The sequence below is a fragment of the Carassius auratus genome, chromosome 41, assembly GCF_003368295.1.
Source record: "Carassius auratus strain Wakin chromosome 41, ASM336829v1, whole genome shotgun sequence".
NCBI classification, from domain to species: domain Eukaryota; kingdom Metazoa; phylum Chordata; class Actinopteri; order Cypriniformes; family Cyprinidae; genus Carassius; species Carassius auratus.
Window position 1 is genome coordinate 3,693,878 of NC_039283.1, and position 15,006 is coordinate 3,708,883.

At 36.2% G+C, this 15,006-nt stretch overlaps 1 protein-coding gene across 3 annotated transcripts; it reads right to left on the reverse strand.

Moving 5' to 3' along the window:
- Positions 1-4,933: 4,933 nt before the first annotated feature.
- On the reverse strand, positions 4,934-11,434 carry yrdc (yrdC N(6)-threonylcarbamoyltransferase domain containing). Of its 3 annotated transcripts, none has more exons than XM_026228438.1 (7): positions 11,171-11,434; positions 10,387-10,582; positions 9,860-9,974; positions 6,918-7,037; positions 6,707-6,837; positions 5,750-5,842; positions 4,934-5,554 (listed from the first exon to the last, which is right to left on the reverse strand). In XM_026228438.1, the coding sequence occupies exons 1-6, from the start codon at positions 11,373-11,375 to the stop codon at positions 5,773-5,775; spliced, it is 837 nt and encodes a 278-aa protein (XP_026084223.1). In that variant the 5' UTR covers positions 11,376-11,434; the 3' UTR covers positions 4,934-5,554; positions 5,750-5,772. The 3 variants fall into 3 exon arrangements, with proteins under 3 accessions (XP_026084223.1, XP_026084222.1, XP_026084221.1); XM_026228437.1 differs by having other exon boundaries at positions 4,934-5,650; positions 11,171-11,433; XM_026228436.1 differs by having other exon boundaries at positions 4,934-5,842; positions 11,171-11,433.
- Positions 11,435-15,006: the final 3,572 nt, after the last annotated feature.

Below are 15,006 nucleotides of genomic sequence, written 5' to 3' on the forward strand. Positions count from 1 at the left end.
TATGTGTATGTCTCTTCCTGTGTGTATTTGTGGAAGGAAGTGAGGAGAAGGTTCCTATGTGTTTGCTAATAAGCCCAAAAACATTGCATTACAACCACTATTGATTTTAAAATGTAATTACCATTTATGTTGTGTTTTCACACATTTTTTATGATCCAAATCATTCAGTCTGTTTATAATGATGTTTCTGACTGTCCTGCTTTTCTTTAATAAGGACTCTCTTCTTGCATTCTGGGTAAGAAGATGCTGATGAGCTTCTCTCAGGTTGGAGAGCTGAAGCACATATTCATGTCCCATTACACTTAAAAAACATTTTAGTAATTTCAACGAAGTAATGAATGATGAATGAATTTTACTGATTCAATACTATTGAAATACTAGTGCTTTCTGTAGAAAATAAAAGGTGAAAAACATGAAAAAGTTATCCTGTTGTTTGTTATATTTATTCCCTCAATGCCTTTTGGGGTTTTGGTTGTTTTGCTGTAGGTAACCCATAGTACAAAACTCTACAGTATATATTACTCTTCATTGTAATTGGCCTCCCTGGATGCTTATGCATAAATCCAGCCCTGGGAGCATAACAGGTTTCATCTTGCCTACATCACAACTGTCTGTATTGTGTTTATCTGTTTTGTAAAGTGTACTGTTCAATCTTGTTTGTCCAAATCTTTGCAAAGGAAAATGGATGGATTTGTAGACCAGAATGGACAAAGAGAGTAACCGGTAAATTGGAATGTGGCTAAGACCAAACAATCGCAATCTTATCTTCTTTGGGCTCCTCTTCTCTCTGATCTCAACTATGGCCTTGTAAATTAGACAAATAATTTAACAACAACTGTATCTTTCTTTTTTTTTTTCTAATGGCCTTTCTCCTGTTACTACCTGTAGTTCTGCTGTTTGAGTTGTTTTAATAGCACATGCACATAGTCTCAGTGCCTGATGTTGCAGCTTATAATTTTAGAAAAGTTTCTGCTGCTGATTCACCATTCAGACATTGATTCAGATAAAATTATGCTTGAACACTAACATTTCTTGTAAATTATGCTTATTGTGAAGGTGCTTTATTCACAAAACTCTGAACTAGTGCTTTCTACAGGTTACATTGCAATGCAGCAAAGGACACTTTTAGCATTTTAAGAGGTTATTCAGGTTTCAGGATCTTTGTGCTAGGGTGATGCTGTACAGTCCCAGCAGAGTATATTAGGTCGATGTGGTCTATTGCATCTACAAGATCTGAACTTTGTTCGAATTTGCAATTTGCATTCAACACATATTTTGTGGCCTGATATCCATAATTCACTTATGCCTAACTCTTAACTCTTTTGAATCCAGGCCATTTGAGTCACGACTGTGTCTATGAAATTATGGTCTTGAACTTAGACTTAAAGGGATGGTTCACTTTGTAATTAAATTTAGGCATTTTTTAACTTACCTCAAGGGCATCCAATATGTAGGTGTCTTTGTTTCTGAAGTAGTTTCAATTTTGATATTTTTAGGTCAAACCGTTCTTGTCTGTCACTCATATAATGCAGGTCTACGGTCACCACCTCAAAGAGCATGCACAGAGGAGTCCAAATTAAACAATTCCCCATCGTAAGTACACATTGATGGTCTAAGACATGAAAGACATTTACCTCTCATACACAACCATGTCCAAGTGATCTGAAGTCGCTCGCTGTCTTATTTTTTATGAATGACTTTTAACTCCAAAAAGGATATAATGCTTCACAAACAAATAAAAAGATGTGACTATAAGAAATCAATAAAATGACTTTGACTTTGTTTTGGTTCACAAAGCAAAATAGTATAATAATAAATAGAGCAGTTACAAGAGAGTCCTTGTACCATCAGTGCTCGGGCCCTAATAAGGAAGACCCTCAACATGAAACTGATCTTTGTCCAGTTTTTATTCAAAATGGCAATAAATAAAATCCAATATTGAAGATAAAACCCAAGAACCCTAAAATTGACACCATCACTAATAAGTATAATCACGTTTCCACTGCTCAACCCACAAATGGTTTTTACGATAGTCACTCTTTAAAACAACCATGGACTACATATAAACTATAAAAAAATAGTCAGAATACAAATTTCTTATGTTGTTGAGAGCTTTTTTTTGTATGTGTTAATATGGTTCTGGGAATTACTCACCCCAAGGTCAGGGTATATTCTGGCAAACTGTTTACCAATCACGTTTCGCAATCGGCAAAGCATATGGAAAGCCGTAGTAACATTTAATCTATAAGCCTGTCACAGTTTCTGGTCTGTGTTTCCCTGGGTGTCCACTAGTGGTCTCACTTCCCCATAGGCACTACATATCCCACATAGCTTTGTCCCTTCATCACAGTTAATTGCACACCTGTTATTGCACTCAGCTGTCTCCACTTCCTTCGTTATCCTGTCTATAAATACCAGTCTTTCTCTTTCTGTTTTCATGGAGTCCTTATTTTCTGTCACCCAGTTTTCTCACGTTCCTTGTGTTTTCTAGTTTTTGTTCTTGTTTGTTTTGTTTCTGGACTGATTTCTTGGTTATGACCTCTTGCCTGTTTGGATACTGTATTTTGGATTACCCATTAAACACTGGATCTCTCGTTTCCTGTGATTGATCGTTACAAAGCCATACTATTATCTTTTTTCATGTTACTAGTACTCATTTTTTAGATACTAGTATCTGTTCCATTAAGTACTTGTACTTATTCTTTAACAACTAGTGCTTATTTTTAGGTACTAGTGCTTATTCTTTAGGTACTATTGTCTTTTGTAAAGTTACTAGTATTTATTCATTAGATACTCATACTTATTAAATACTAGTAGTTATTTATTAGATACTAGAACTTATTAATTAGACACTAGTATTTATTTATTAGACACTGGTACTTATTCATTAGATACTAGTACTTAATTCAATAGTGACTACTAACTTTTATATTGTTACTAGTCACAAATGTAACATTTTTGCTATTGACTTCTATGGGGATCCGTCATTGAGATATCAACTGAGTTTTGAGTAGTATGTATTCCACTAGTGACTAGTACTTAATTTGTATGTACTAGTAGTTATTCATTGGGTACTAGAATGTATTTTTAGATACTAGTACTAATTCATTAGATACTATTAAATAGACACTAGTACTTATTCACTAATGAAGTACTGGTCCGAAGGAACCAGTTCGCGGAAAAGAACCGAACTTCCCATCACTACTGGTGATCTGAAAACCGAGAACGAGTCAGTTTATTGTTCGTTATCTGGCTCGGCGTTCATCTTCAGTTCTCTCTTCACAGCAGTTCAGTCAGTCTACTGTTCGAGTCAATGAATTACTCCGGGATATTGGTTTGTTTGAACTCAGAGGGAGTGTCAGACACATTAAAAAAGTTAACACCTTAAGTCATTTGTGGATTAATGCTTATTGGAGAAGCGAACCGTTTAAAACGATTCAGTTCGATTTGGTGAACTGGTTCAAAAAGATCCGGTTACATCGAATGATTCGTTCACGAACCGGATATCACAAACTGCAGTGAACACGCTCACAACAGACACAGAAGAGAAGACAATGCTGAGTAAAGTCGTAGTTTTTGCTATTTTTTGACCAAAATGTATTTTCGATGCTTCAAAATATTCTAACTGACCCTCTGATGTCACATGGACAACTTTGATGATGTTTTTCTTACCTTACTGTACATGGACAGTAGACCGTACACACAGCTTCAATGGAGGGACTGAGAGCTCTCGGACTAAATCTAAAATATCTTAAACTGTGTTCTGAAGATAAACGGAGGTCTTACAAGGTTTGGAATGACATGAGTTATTAATGGCATTATTTTAATATTTGGGTGAACTAACCCTTTAAGAATCAAAAAGTTCTGCTGGCAATACATATTTTATACATAATTTTATACATAATTTATGTATAAAGCCATGGATTTACAGTAGGCCTACTAAGCGTATTGTAACTTCAACCCTGATACTACATCATTAATTGATAACTGAAGAATGGCACGAAGCAGTGGATTAGCTGATGCTAAGGATTAGACATAACAAGGAATAAATTAATTTTAAGATAACAATGTAACCGTAAAAATAATGTAAATATGTATCTTCCTAGTTCTGTTCATATTTGTTTACATGTGCACTAGAACGGTTTGTAAGTCTGTATTGCTGCTAGATCTTAACTTTCAATGTACAGCTGTGCAATAAAGTGGTTCTATTCTATATATTCAATATAATTAAAGTTTGTAATATATTTAACTTAATACAGTAATTGTCAGATAAAATACAATTACAAACATTACAATGTCTACCATTGCCTTTTAAATAACATTGTTACCTTTAAAATTGTTATATTGCAAAGCAAAATATATTTTACATGCAGTAATGCACATACATCTTCAAGAAACATCTAAAAACACATCGCAACACAGTTGACCCTCAAACTCAAGCACCCTCTATTATAATTTTATCTTTTTTTGTCACTTGCAATCTACATTTTCTAGCTGCTTGTTTTTCTAATATATATATATATATATATATATATATACAGTATTGTTCAAAATAATAGCAGTACAATGTGACTAACCAGAATAATCAAGGTTTTTAGTATATTTTTTATTGCTACGTGGCAAACAAGTTACCAGTAGGTTCAGTAGATTGTCAGAAAACAAACAAGACCCAGCATTCATGATATGCACGCTCTTAAGGCTGTGCAATTGGGCAATTAGTTGAAAGGGGTGTGTTCAAAAAAATAGCAGTGTGGCATTCAATCACTGAGGTCATCAATTTTGTGAAAAAATATACTAAAAACCTTGATTATTCTGGTTAGTCACATTGTACTGCTATTATTTTGAACAATACTGTATATATAAATATGATGAGCAGAAGAAAATTCTTTCAAAAACATAAAAAATAGTAATGTTTCCAAACTTTTGGTCTGTACTGTGTGTATATATTTATTTTTTATGAGTTATAAAAAAATTAGATATTTGAATTCAAAAACCCCACTGTCCACATCTCAAAAAAACAGAAACATGACTAAATCCTCTTAAAACCATTGAGCAAGACATTAAGGCAACTGAAACAACCACAAATGAATAACAATTACTAATTTTACAAAACAAAAAAATGCCAAAGGGATCATAAAGTTGTAATTATAAATACCAAATAAGTGGGACTACTGCATAAAGATTTAATCTGCTTTGGTCCACACTGCAAAACAGTACTTGTATTAAGTATTATTGAACTTACACAGTACAATATTAAAAGTGATCGACATCAGATTTAGTTTTTTTATTTGATAAAAAGACAAATGATTCTCTGTCAGAGAGAAGGTGATTCCCTGAAAAATTGACATTTAAAACTGCAATAAATAAAATCCAAATTAACAAAATCCTTGAATATAAACTATTAATGTACTATAACAAACCAATCAAATCAAATCCCCAAAATAATATTCCCAACATAAGTGTATCCCCAAATGCGCTTCAGTGGTGTAGAGGTCACTGCAACAGAAGAACCACTCCACAAATGAGTCTTCAGGAACCAAACGGCCGACTGGGACTGAGAAGAAAAATGTGCGTCTTTAGCATGAGAACCTGAGAAATTGAGTTTGTGGAGTGTGATGATCATTTCAGAAGATCCACCAAACTCAATTCTCTGAAAAGAAGAGAGGGAAGAAAACCCCATTGAAAAATCAGAGCCTCAAGAGCCATTACTGAGAATGGCACACAGTTCTCTGGGCTGACTTTGACCTACAGCGGGTTTGTGCTGTGCTCGAGTCACTGATTGACAGGATCCTCCAGAAGTCCATATTTGCCCTCAAGTACCTGAACTGTAGCAGAGAGAGCACTGCAAGAGAGAAGAGACAGTTCATTTGGAGTGGAGACGTGCAACTACATAACTAGTAGACTAGTGAAGTCAGCTGCTCTGTTTTGGGTCAAAGACAAATGTCAAAATACGAGTGCAATAATGTTACATTTTCATTCAGGGAAAATAATATTTATGCAAATATTAAACACTTATTCTGATCTGCACTTAATATAATATAATCACATTTCTTCATATATTAAATTATTACAAAATTCTTGCTGACCAACGGGCATCATTTACACTAATTATTTTCTGCTCAGAAAACACACAAAATTAAATAGGACACACACACAAAAAAAAGAAAGAATTTAATTGAAATTATAATTTTAAGGCTGTATTAAACATAGTTTTGAAGCCTAGAAACACCTATTCTTCTTTGACCAATATACATATATAATGTCAAACACAAGATTTAGTTTTTTACTAGTGGGTGCAGGACACTAAAGTTGATTTATGCAAGTGAGGAAAGCAAAATAAAGTCATCTGTGACATTCGAATACCCAAAAGTTCATCATACAGCGGACTGTCAGTAAAAGTGATAAACATTTGGGAGCAAAACTTCTTCAGACACTTTGAGCAGACCATGTTTTGCTTGTGTGTTATCTGACATTAATCAAGATTAATTTGTTCTGACAATTTAACCGTGTTCTTCTGATATTTATTACCATTTTCTAAACTAGAGAGAATAAATTGTGGTAATGTGTTACCATTGTGGTAACATTGGTTTGACTGTATATAAAGAATATGGATCATCTCAAATAACTGCTCTACAGCTGTGTTTTCAGGCTGACTGGATAACAATAAATAAACTATGCAAAACTAGAATGTGGTGTAAATGCTCACCATCCCGGTCTGATTATACGGTATCTGCCACACACAGACAGATCCACAACTGTTGAACCCAAACGGCTTTTATCTCCAATCGGACCACCATCCACCACAATAGCCAGACTGGGCCACAGATCCTCAAACTCCTGCAGAACACCACCAGCACGTCAAACACAACCTGAAGCCCATCAAGAACGGATTCTGTGCTTTGTAGCTCTGTACTTACGCTAGCAGCTACTGTACTGGCTTGTGTGCTGACGTTAGCACTGGTGAGAGCAAGAGGCTCGCCGCACATCTGACAGAGACGCCTCATGAACGGATGGTCTGGAATACGAACCCCTATGAGCTACAGCACATAAAACATTAGATGATACAGTCAACAAAAGATCTACACACACTGCATTAACTAAAGCCTAAATTTAAATTTACAGGTGCATCTTAAATTAGAATATCGGGGGGAAGTTAATTTCAGTAATTCAACTCAAATTGTGTATTAGATAAATTCAGTGCACACAGACTGAAGTAGTTTAAGTCTTTGGTTCTTTTAATTGGGATGATTTTGGCTCACATTTAACAAAAACCCACCAATTCTTAAATATCTTAAATATATTACAATACTTCATAAGACCAATAATAAAAAAATAAATAAAAACCATTTTAGTGAATTGTTGACCTTCTGGAAAGCCTCAATTCAGTGTGGGATGGAGGTGATCAGTTTGTGGCACTGCTGAGGAGGTCTGGAAGCCCAGGTTTCTTTGACAGTGTCCTTCAGCTCATCTGCATCGTTTGGTCTCTTGTTTCTCATCTTCTTCTTGACAATAGCCCATAGATTCTCTCTGGGGTTCAGGTCTGGTGAATTTACTGCCCAGTCAAGCACACCAACACCATGATCATTTAACAAACTTGTGGCGTTTTTGGCAGTGTGGGCAGGAGCCAGATCCTGCTGGAAAATGAAATCAGCATCTTCAGAAAGTTGGTCAGCAGAAGAAAGCGTGATGTTCTCCAAGATTTCTTGGTAAACAGGTGCAGTGTGGTTTTCAAAAAACAAAATGGACCAACACCAGCAGATGACATTGCACCCAAAATCATCACAGACTGTGGAAACTTAACACTAGACTTCAAGCAAATTGGGCTATGAGCTTCTCCAATCTTCCTCCAGACTCTAGGACCTTGGTTTCCAAATGAAATACAAAACCTGCTCTCATCTGAAAAGAGGACTTTGGACCACTGTGCAACAGTCCAGTTCTTCTTCTCCTTAGCCCAGGTAAGACGCCTCTGATGTTGTCTGTGGTTCAGGAGTGGCGGCTTAACAAGAGGAATACGACAACTGTAGACAAAGTCCTCGACACGTGTGTGTTGCTGTGTGTTGATGCCTTGACCCCAGCCTCAGTCCATTCCTTGTGAAGTTCTCTTAAATTCTTGAGTGTACTTCATGCTGCGATTCTCTCAGTTTGTGGTGCATATTTTTCTTCCACACTTTTTCCTTGTAGTCAATTTTCTGTTAACATGTTTGGATACAGCACTCTGTGAACAGCCAGCTTCTCTGGCAATGAATGTTTGTGGCTTACCCTCCTTGTGAAGGGTGTCAATGATTGTCTTCTGGTCAACTCTCAGATCAGCAGTCTTCTCCATGATTGTGGAGCCTAGTAAACCAAACTGAGAGACCATTTTGAAGGCTCAAGAAACCTTTGCAGGTGTTTGAGTTGATAAGCTGATTGGCATGTCATCATATTCTAATTTGTTAAATGTGAGCCAAAAATCACCACAATTAAAAGAACCAGAAGACTTAAACTACTTGAGTCTGTATGTATTAAATTCAATCCACGAGTTTCATAATTTGAGATGAATTACTGAAATAAATGTACTTTTCCACTAAATTATAATTTATTGAGATGCACCTGTATATAGTTAAAGTTCTTGCAGATATTAAAGGGTTACTCCACCCAAATTTTCTCATTAATCACATACCCCATGTTGTTCCAAACCCGTAAAAGCTTTGTTCATCTTCATAACACAATTTAAGATAATTTGGACGAAAACAGGTAGGCTTGAGACTGTCCCATAGACTGCCAAGTAAATAACAGTGTCAAAGCCCAGGAAGGTAAGAAATCATCGTCAGAATAGTCCATCTGCAATCAGTGATTCAACCGTAACGTCATGAAGCGAATCAAAGAAAAATTCAGCCAAGCAACGAACGCAAAAATAATGACTTTAATCAAGAATTCCTCCCCTCTGTTTCTCTCCAAATCAGCGTAGCGCCATTTTGGCCAATCTGAACTGTATGCAGATGTCGTAGACTCCGTGCTGCGCAGATGCGTTATTTGCTTTAAAACCCAAGGGTAAATAAACATGTAAAAAAAAAAAAATATCCGTGTGGCGCAGCTGATGCAGAAGAGTGCACGCCATCTGTGTACAGCTAAGATTTATAGCACTACACAAATTTAGAGAGACACAGGAGAAAAATTGTTGAATAAAGCCGTTATTTTTGTTTTCTTCGTGTACAAAAGTATTCTCGTCGCTTCATAATGTTACAGTTGAATCAATGATGGCAGATGGACTATTCTGAAGATGTCCTTCATACTTTCCTGGACCTTGACACTGTTAATTATTTGGCAGTCTATGGGACAGTCTCAAGCCTCCCGGTTTTCATCCAAAATTTCTTACATTTCTTAAAACGAATGAAGCTTTTACACTTTTGGAACGACACGGGGTGAGTGATTAATGACAACAATTTTGGGTGGAGTAACCTTTTAATTATAAGAGCACATGACTGTATCCTAACACAAAAAGTGCATTATGTAATAGTGCCAAACTAAAAGTTTTATAGTACATTTAAATAATTTTAACAACCATTTGTTATGCTTTCAAAAAATGTCACTTATTTTGATGTGTTGATGGCATACTAAAGCACAGGCAAAGTGATTAATAATACTAAGTGTTCTTTAATAATACAGTTAACATATGTACTAAATTGCAACTTCATTAAAAATGTGAAATTACCAATTTAAATAAATGACATACAAGTTTCAACAGAAATGTCATTAAAGTATATTTTAGGTGACCATAATTCATCAGTACATCTCTAACCAAATTTCAAATATAAAGTAATTATGAAATTTCATCTAAGTTCTTATGTATTCACCTATGTGGAGAATAACTAAAGCCAACCTTGGTAAAGGGATTGAGGTCTCCGTTCAGTGTGGAGGATCGTTCCAGAACGAGTGTAACAGGTCCAGGCAGCAGATCTCTGAGCAGCTCCTCCTTCACAGACACCGAACAGAACCTGGAAGCATTTACAGCACAAACACTGTACTGGGACTGTATCAGAGGGTTATACCATGGTATTCTCTCACATATTACATATAAAGTTACACTTACAACTATGTTGTTGAACTCAAACTACCATGGTGTTTTTTTTTTTACTGAAACAAAACCATGGTACCTTAAAAATGTACTCAGTAGCATTAAAATAAGTCTGGGTTCAGAATATTTACTTGCAAAAAATAAAAATACTATGAGATATTTCTGTGATGCGCAGCTGTATTTTCAGCATCATTCCTCCAGTCTTCAGTGTCTCATGATCTTCAGAAATCAGAATAATACGGTGATTTACAGCTCAAGAAATATTTCTGATAATTATCAGTGTTGACCCCAAACTTCTGACCAGTAGTGTTGAAGTAGAACTGTGAATAAACCTGTAGATGTCCTGTATTTCTCCGACACAGATGGCTAGAGGTTTGTCTCCATTCCTTCCTTTGATATCATAAACTCTCCTGACGGCCGCTGAGTCCTGGGCCACACAGGCCAGACCGTAGATGGTGTCAGTGGGGACGGCCACGACCTGCCCGTCCTTCAGAGCCGTGACTGTGGCCCTCAGGATCTCCGTCCACTCTGTCACAACAAACACACACACACACACACACCAGACGATTATAAACCCACAGGCACATCCCAAGGGCTGCATACTCTTCTAAATATTGACTTCAATAAATTTTTTACATGATTGACACAATGTTTTCCTAGTTTAATGATATCTTTTTAGTTTAAAGCGCTATATAAATAAAGGTGACTTTACTTGAATATTCCTAATTAATATAGAAAGGTCACATTTTATTTATGACTTGACTATAATTTTCAGGTCCATCCTACAAACCACTGCATTTTTTTCATAATTGTATAAAATATTATTCTGCATTTAAAAACATAAATTCCTAGCTATTGGATTATGACAAATATTTTGTCTCTTTTTGTTAAACTAATGCCAAAAAGTAATTTAAAGCGGTCATTCCCACCACAGCATGTCATTCAGGGTAATAATGAAGCTCCTAATGTAGCACAACTCGTTATGATACTGTGACAGGAATATTCAAGATAAATATCAGACGTTGGACATTTTAGAGACAAATGAGATGACTGGCGAGTGTATTTTATGAAGAGAGTTTATATGAGTGTTGTTGTATGGACTGGAGAAGCTCTTACCCTGCTGCTGTTGTGAGCTCAGATCAACGGAGCTCTGCGCTGGTAACGTTAGCCGCACGCCTCTCGTCTTCAGCTCTTTACACATGCTGACGCTCTTAAACCACCGGTTTACGGTGTACGAGTGAACGTGGAAACCGAACCGCGTGCTGGCCGAGCGAATAAAACTGAAGAAGACCATAAGCAGCCATAGACTGCATGCTTTCATCAAGTAAGCAGCCACGTTTCTTCTTCTTCTTCCTCTTCCTCTTCTTCTTCTTCTTCTTTCGGGTTTAATGGCGGTTGGCTAATCTCAAAGGCACATTACCGCCACCTACTAGACTGGAGTGTTGGTATTAGAATGACATCAAAGGAGAGGTGAAGAAAAAATAAATAAGTAAATAAATACAAATAAAAACCTTCACAAAATGAAAATTCCTTCCTATTAAATTATTTCACTTAACCCAGTGTTTTTCAAAAACAAAATTAATAAATTGTGTATACTCCCAGATGATTTCCCTAATAAATGCTCAAGTCAAGTGTCATGCTTTGTTCATCCATCTGTGCCTTTAATTCTGCCCTATCTTCTTCATATTATTATATATATTTTTTTGCAGTCTAACAGTATATGCTTCGCTGTCTCTTGCACATTACACTCAGTGCATAATCCAGTGGGATGTTTTCCTATTCTGTGCAATGTTGCATTTAAACCAGTGTGACCAATTCTAAGATGTGAGACTAACATCTCCTCCCTTGGGCTTCTGACCTTCCTCATGCTTGTTACTACTTGATTTTGTATGCTGTATAGATGACGTCCTGTATCCGCTGTGTTCCAATATTCTTGCCATATATTAAGTGAATGTTGCTTTATGATGGTTTTGACCTCTGCTCTACTCATTGGTACTTGTACATCTACTGTTTCATGCTTTATAGAATTGTTTGCTAGCATATCCACAACTTAATTTCCTACCACCCCCACATGGGCAGGAACCCAAAGGAAGGAGACAACCACTCCCTTTTTATGAAGTGTGAGAAGCAAGTGAAGTATTTGATAAATGAGGGATATATTGGAGAAAAAGTGTGGGAGTGTGGGAACTAGCAACATAAGGAGACAAGAAATGCAAACAAACATGTTTTTCTTGGTGGGGCAGCTAAAGGGTTAAATAAATGTCCATACTTCAGAAAACACTGAAGATAAAAAACACTCAGTTAAAAGATTTTCCAGCAAATCAGATAAATTGATATTTAATGTGTTTTTTTTGTGTGTGTGTGTGAAAATCACTGTTTTAATTAACGGATTAATGCGTTTCTCAAACAGTGCCCTTCTCTGACACACCTGGAGGCTCTTGATGGCCAAATCTGATCCTGAATGACCTGCTGGAAATTGAGAAGCAGGTTGCTGTATGTGTTTAATGTTGTTTTACAGTGTTTTGTTTAAAAAGGCTGTTTGCAGTGCTACTCATTCAAGTGTTTATTTTGGCAGGAAAGAGGAAAATGCATCATTTCGAGGAGTTGTTTCCTTTCAGTATTTGAGATCTACAAGTGTATAACAATCAAATCTTGATGTGAAAGTGTTGGGATGGAGAGCTTTCTGAAATAATGTAACCACCCAGACAGGATTTTACTGGTATTGTATTGCTTTTTGATTCAAAAAGTTATTACTTCGCCATAATACATAATACAAAACAAGCATATGAGAAAAAAATTTCACATTATACATTCTTTAAAAATACAGATCTTTACAGTTTCCTCACACTTTGGGTATCAAAAGCAATTTTTATGGAAGCATTAGTTTCCTCTTTACCTCGAGCTCCTGACTCGACTAACAGACCAGAACAACATCTCCTCTTGTCTAGTGTCCTGTGACGCTGCCTGAACCAGAATAAATACCTATGAAAAATAACTGTTGTGTAAGCTAGTCTGTCGCACTGAAAGACCAAATCATAAGCGAATGCCTTGAAAAGACCCATGTGTGAACGAAAGCGTAATGATGATGGAAACGGTGGAATGATTCAAGACAACATTGTGGGTTCACATGAACAAGAGCTGATCTTGAGCAAGAATAAAATCAGGACTTGGTGCTCAAACAAATAGTTCTTTCACCAGTATTTTTCCAACATTAAAACAAATGCAAGATCGTCATGTGGGGGTCAATAAGAACAAAAAGTTACACTGACGCAGCCATAATTTTCATTAGGAAAAAAAATATATACATATACAAATAATATATATATATAACATTGCAATGCCCAGATACAAAGTCACATCAAACATAACTGTACACAACACAAACATGTTGATAGATGAGACGTGAGGAAAATACAAAGGCTTTTAAACATGAAATCCTCAACGCAACAGGACACGGCTGTTTCACCACTGAGTGCTCCTCACACACGATCGGTTACTTCTGAACATGAACAGATGGACTGATGCTCTTCTATATGCTCCATCACATTGCATAGCTACTCATTTCTGTTAGGTGATGAATAATAACTGGCTTCGATCAAAATGAATCTTTCATCTAAACTGTCAAAACTAGAGTCCTATGCGAAAATGTGAACGAATAATAAGGTCGGAAAGCATCATTACATTGGCTGGACCCCAAAGTGCATGCATTTATCCTGGAAAAACTGCATTGTTCAAACAGATTGCACTATAATGTTATTGGCAAGGGTCTCAATAATAGATATTTAAAAAGAAAATGTAGTGGCTAAATAAAGCTACTGATTGAGCGATGTACACAGATTCACTGTCAGTTCACCGTTTAATTTGGCACTGGATAGGAAAAGGCTCGCTCAGTAATATCGATCCGATTCAGATTCTCCACGTCTAGTCCATGATGAAATGAAATGACTATCAGGAGTTGTAAGGCAATTCTTGTGCTTCTGGAGTCTGAAACACAAGGATCTGCATCAGAGACGCACAGGTGACAGTAAAGGCAGTGCAGAGCCACGGCTCTCATCTCATCTCATCTCATCTCACACCCAGAGTCTGATTCCTCAGTTCTATACAAAAATACAAATACAATCTAAAGGCTCGAATATTTGTATTTAGATGACGGTCAGCTCTTTAGAGCCTCTATACAGCAGTGGTGTATAAACGAGCGGCTGAACCGTGGCTGGGTAGTGCACTACAAAACAACAGGTCTGATGAGTTGTGTCTGCTTATCTGGTCTGGAACCCTTAATAAACGCACATACACACACATACACACACACACACACCCTCAGAATATGCCGCTGCATGTTTTTCTGTATCCCTGAGCGGGTCACAAGAGAAACTGGAGGCTTTAGAAATGGGTTTGGCGAAGGGAAAAGTGCAGGGAGACACTGATGAGAGATGGGAAACAATGAGAGAAACCCAACCACTGCCCATCACAAAGACAAAGAGAGATCATATTTCTTCCAAAGATCAAAAGGAAAACCAAACAAACATCTATTTTATGCATTTTATTAATATATGGAGCCCCACACATGACATAACTCATTCACACAGATTCTTAATTCAATGCCACATTTTTTTTTTTTCGATTTAATAAATCATGGCCACAAACTAATTTGTTCCCTAATTGGTTTTTAACTAAAAGAGTAAATAGTGGTCATGATTATAAAAAAAAAAAAAAAAAAAAAATATGAGTGAACAAATATTTAAATTGTGGCTATATGAATGAATTCATAGTTCATGGCCATGATATATATATATATATATATATATATATATATATATATATATATATATATATATATATATATATATATACACACGCACTATATTATAATTATATTCCTCATGTTATGTGTGTGGCTTCATATTAACAAAAACTTGATTATTCTATATAATAAATTCTATTCAGTTGAAAAA

Bases quoted from the DNA above. Each gene is read 5' to 3' on its own strand.
- yrdc (XM_026228438.1), bottom strand. From the start codon at position 11,375: ATGAAAGCATGCAGTCTATGGCTGCTTATGGTCTTCTTCAGTTTTATT. The intron at 6,838-6,917 runs GTAAGTACAGAG...GGTGTTCTGCAG, and splicing joins CCAGTACAGTAGCTGCTAGC to GAGTTTGAGGATCTGTGGCC. The intron at 5,843-6,706 runs GTGAGCATTTAC...TCTCTCTTGCAG, and splicing joins CGTATAATCAGACCGGGATG to TGCTCTCTCTGCTACAGTTC.